A 4,597-nucleotide genomic window follows, 5' to 3' on the forward strand; every position below is an offset into this window, starting at 1 on the left:
CAAGGAGTGCTCCTGCTCTCGCCTATTACAACACGTACCTGTTACCCCGCGCTGCACTAGGAGTGCACCGGCTCTCGTCTATCGTACATCCCTGTACCTGTTGTCCCGTGCTGCACTAGGAGTGCACCAGCTCTCGTCTATCGTACATCCCTGTACCTGTTGTCCCGTGCTGCACAAGGAGTGCTCCTGCTCTCGCCTATTACAACACGTACCTGTTACCCCGCGCTGCACTAGGAGTGCACCGGCTCTCGTCTATCGTACATCCCTGTACCTGTTGTCCCGTGCTGCACTAGGAGTGCACCAGCTCTCGTCTATCGTACATCCCTGTACCTGTTGTCCCGTGCTGCACAAGGAGTGCTCCTGCTCTCGCCTATTACAACACGTACCTGTACATTCCTGTATTTGCCTGTAAACTGTCTGCTTGGGGAAATACTATTAAAACACCCTAAACCGCTCCATTCTCTCTCCTCCTGTGTTTGCTATTGGGCTCCGCAAAACCCCCTCCTCATAATTAATAATGTAGTTAGTGTTGCTCATAGTGTTGCTCATAGCCAAATCTAACTTATAAAGCTAGATACACATTTGAAAACAGCTACCATCTTTCAGGTACATTATGACTATGAAGCAGACCACCATGTTAGATTATGAAAGAAGTCATAATGCATTACTAAACACCATGTTACCATTATGAAGGAGACAGTCAAGTCATGTCGGAACACATGTGCACTTTATTGGGATTGTTTAGTCAGTGTACAGGTTGGCCCCACCGGTCTGGCACCCTATCACCTCAAGACCCCTTGCCCCCTCACCCCACGGAGGGAACCGCCAACAGGGAAGGAGGGGTCACGATTGGGTTTTGCATAACAAAAACAAAACAAAATTAACAGGACCAAGATATTTTTAAGGCTGAAAGTACAAAAAACCCAGACATAATTTACATACAAGCAATACTACAACCATGTTTAAGTATGCTCCAACCACTGGGCAGCCTTCACAGAGGCGAATATGTGTCTGAACAATACAGTTAATAAACATTTGGAATGACTCAAGAAGAAAAAACAAGTGTACATTTTTCTTTTCTTTTTTAAGTCCTCAGATGCGACTGTAGAAACTTGGGGTGCTTTTTTACTTAGCCAAAAAAACCATTACCGTCACCTTCACCGTTCCAGTTTTTAAATCCTGAGTCAAGCGCCAGAAATAACTGAAGCCATGCCAATGAGTTGGTCGTCTAGGCTCTGCGCCTGAGTGTGTATGAGAATGTGTGGTGTGTGGTTGTTTTGCGCAGAGCTGAAGTCGTTGTTGGGCGTTTGGTCGGGGGAGGAAACTGTCTGTTTAGAAGCATTTGCGGTGGACGATGGAGGGGCCAGAATCATCATACTCCTGCTTGCTGATCCACATCTGCTGGAAGGTGGACAGAGAGGCCAGGATGGAGCCTCCGATCCAGACAGAGTACTTGCGCTCTGGTGGGGCAATGATCTGTAGAGAAGACAGGAGAGAATCCGTTAGATGAGCGTACCAGCTAGTTGCAGCATAGGGAAATCCCTATGAAACAATTGCCTACTTGAGCATAATGATCAGAGGCTATAGTAGTGCATTTGGCCTAGTCATCTCACCCTGATCTTCATGGATGATGGGGCCAAGGATGTGATCTCCTTCTGCATCCTGTCGGCAATGCCGGGGTACATGGTGGTACCTCCAGACAGCACCGTGTTGGCATACAGGTCCCTACGGATGTCGACGTCACACTTCGTGACGATGCTGTTGTAGGCGGTCTCATGGATACCACAGGACTCCATACCTGGAGAGAAGAGGCATAACGGCCATCAGTGAAGTGGCAATAACGGATGCTAGCACTATAGGCAAGAGGTCTCATCTGGGCCGTTTTTGGGAAAGCAGTGATCCGACTACTCACCAAGGAAGGAAGGCTGGAAGAGAGCCTCTGGGCAACGGAACCTCTCATTGCCGATGGTGATGATCTGTCCGTCGGGCAGCTCGTAGCTCTTCTCCAGGGAGGAAGAGGAGGCAGCAATGCCCATCTCCTGCTCGAAGTCCAGGGCGACATAGCACAGCTTCTCCTTGATGTCACGCACGATTTCCCTCTCGGCTGTGGTGGTGAAGGAGTAGCCACGCTCTCTGAGGATATTCATGAGGTAGTCTGTGAGGTCACGGCCGGCCATGTCCAGACGCACGATGGCGTGGGGCAGGGCATAACCCTCATAGATGGGCACTGTGTGGGTCACACCATCACCGGAGTCCATGACGATACCGGTGGTACGACCGGAGGCGTACAGGGAGAGCACGGCCTGGATGGCAACATACATGGCGGGGGTGTTGAAGGTCTCAAACATGATCTGTTGGAAAGACATGAGAAAAGTGAATATTGGGTGTGGCAATAAGCAAGGCTTTAGCTGTGGGCACTGCACTCAATACATGCAGTAGTGTGCATCTTAGGTTAGTTTGAGAAAAGGTGCAGCAATACATTCCTCACACATAAGTTGTGCGTGTTAAGATTCTCAAGTAACTTGAGCTCTCATTACACTATGGCAGCGTTTCCCAAACTATGGGGGACCCGTTTTTATTGGGTCGCCAATAAAAAGTAAAAAAAAGAAAAAAGCTGTAGATGTGTTGATTCAGTTTGGCACCACATACTTATGTGAATCTGGGTTTTCTACTCTAGCATACCTGAAAAACAAATACAGAAACAGACTAAATGCTCAGCATGACCTCAGAATAGCGCTTTCAAAAACCATGGCCAGAATAGATCTGCTGGTTGAAAACTTCAACCAGCTACATACCTCTCATTAGATTTCATTGTGCCATAGATGAAATATTATACCCCTTCTATCATGATGTCAGGTCAGTAGAATTTTTAAATAAGTCAGTACAAATTAATCAGAATGTTGCTCAATGTTGGGGTTTAAGGTTGAGGGACTGAGGGAGGGGGTAAGAAATGGAGAGTTGAAAAAGGGGTGAAAAATAGAAAGGAGATTAGAACATGTTTGTTCATTTAAAAGTGTTACAAAATTGTATGTTATGAGGTGGTGAGCAACTTAACATTACACTACATTACATGTGATGTACTTTTATAATTAAATAAATACATTTCATATGCATTTGAAATTCATGGTTTGTTGTGTTCTTTATCAGTAGTTTATAAATGTATGTTATGGCAATTCATGATGTATTTTTGTAAGTTTGGCTCCCGGGGAAACACCAAATTTCTCTTTTGGGTCTCGAGCTGAAAAAGTTTGGGAACCCCTGCACTATGGTGTGGGTCTACTGGTTGAACTAGCATCATTCTTTAAGACCACAAGTGCAGAGAAAAGCAGCACACAGTCAATAGAAGACCTGTAGTTTCCAGAGAAAGACGGATAGATCATCTTATAGGAGGGGGTCCTGGAGAAGAGGGGGGGGGGAGTAAGAATGGAGGAAAAGGAAAACCAAGAAGGAAATGGCCTATAGTTCTGAACTAACATCTAACAAAAGATAGTATGACAATAAAAATGATTACGAAACTTTAAACCAGCCATAATGAACATGCGTGTGGTGGGTTTATACCTGGGTCATCTTCTCCCTGTTGGCTTTGGGGTTAAGGGGGGCCTCTGTGAGCAGGACGGGATGCTCCTCGGGGGCGACTCTCAGCTCGTTGTAGAAGGTGTGATGCCAGATCTTCTCCATGTCGTCCCAGTTGGTGACAATACCATGCTCAATGGGGTAATTGAGGGTGAGGATACCCCTCCTTCTCTGGGCCTCATCACCGACATAGCTGTCCATCTGATCCAAACCGACCATCACTCCCTGGGCAAAGAAAATAGTGGTATGGTTAGATTTTATGTTTATATAGCCGTATACCACCATTTAGCCAAGATGACCCACCATTTAAAGTCACTGAAAAGTGAAATCCAGTATGTCATTATGTCCCAAATAACAATTAGCTCGACAGTGGTGGAAAGCATTGTCAAGTAATTAGCATAATACCACGGTTTTAAGATGTAGCTAGTTCACTCTTCCAACTACCTGATGTGCCAATACAAGCATGCACCTTTTGTTTAAGCTAACATCGGTAACGGCCCGGGTTTTCTCACTTGATGTCTGGGCCGACCGACGATGGAGGGGAAGACAGCACGAGGCTCGTCGTCTCCGGCGAATCCGGCTTTGCACATACCGGATCCGTTGTCAACAACCAGTGAGGTGATTTCATCTTCCATGGCTGAACTGCAAAAAGTACGACAACAGTTAGTCAAAGGCTACTTCTTTTATGTGGCGTGAAGAGTCAAATCCACATCCGAACAGCGCCCCTATGACGCAGCAAGTCATCTCTTCCTGTTGCCGACAACTGCAGTCCCTCCCGCCGTCCTCTCTCTCTCTCTCTCTCTCTCTCTCTCTCTCTCTCTCTCTCTCTCTCTCTCTCTCTCTCTCTCTCTCTCTCTCTCTCTCTCTCTCTCTCTCTCTCTCTATCTCTCTCTCTCCCTCTCGCTCGTTCTCTGCCTGTGAAAACCCGTTTGAGGAAGTGTCGGGTTACACTGCACTACAACCATAGAGGGGGCGTTACTGCAGATCAATGCTATGTCGACGTCACAGAAACCGTCAAATCAGA

At 46.7% G+C, this 4,597-nt stretch overlaps 1 protein-coding gene across 3 annotated transcripts; it reads right to left on the reverse strand.

Moving 5' to 3' along the window:
* Nucleotides 1–1,136: 1,136 nt before the first annotated feature.
* Nucleotides 1,137–4,211, reverse strand: LOC311241014 (actin, cytoplasmic 1-like). 3 transcript variants are annotated; one of them, XM_084329670.1, is made up of 5 exons: nucleotides 4,086–4,211; nucleotides 3,670–3,798; nucleotides 1,913–2,351; nucleotides 1,614–1,798; nucleotides 1,137–1,476 (listed from the first exon to the last, which is right to left on the reverse strand). In XM_084329670.1, the coding sequence occupies exons 1-5, from the start codon at nucleotides 4,206–4,208 to the stop codon at nucleotides 1,333–1,335; spliced, it is 1,020 nt and encodes a 339-aa protein (XP_084185796.1). In that variant the 5' UTR covers nucleotides 4,209–4,211; the 3' UTR covers nucleotides 1,137–1,332. The 3 variants fall into 3 exon arrangements, with proteins under 3 accessions (XP_084185796.1, XP_084185797.1, XP_084185795.1); XM_084329671.1 differs by having other exon boundaries at nucleotides 2,087–2,351; nucleotides 3,559–3,798; XM_084329669.1 differs by having other exon boundaries at nucleotides 3,559–3,798.
* Nucleotides 4,212–4,597: the final 386 nt, after the last annotated feature.

The sequence above is a fragment of the Notolepis coatsorum genome (genome assembly GCF_963971535.1).
Source record: "Notolepis coatsorum genome assembly, chromosome: 14".
NCBI classification, from domain to species: Eukaryota; Metazoa; Chordata; class Actinopteri; order Aulopiformes; family Paralepididae; genus Notolepis; species Notolepis coatsorum.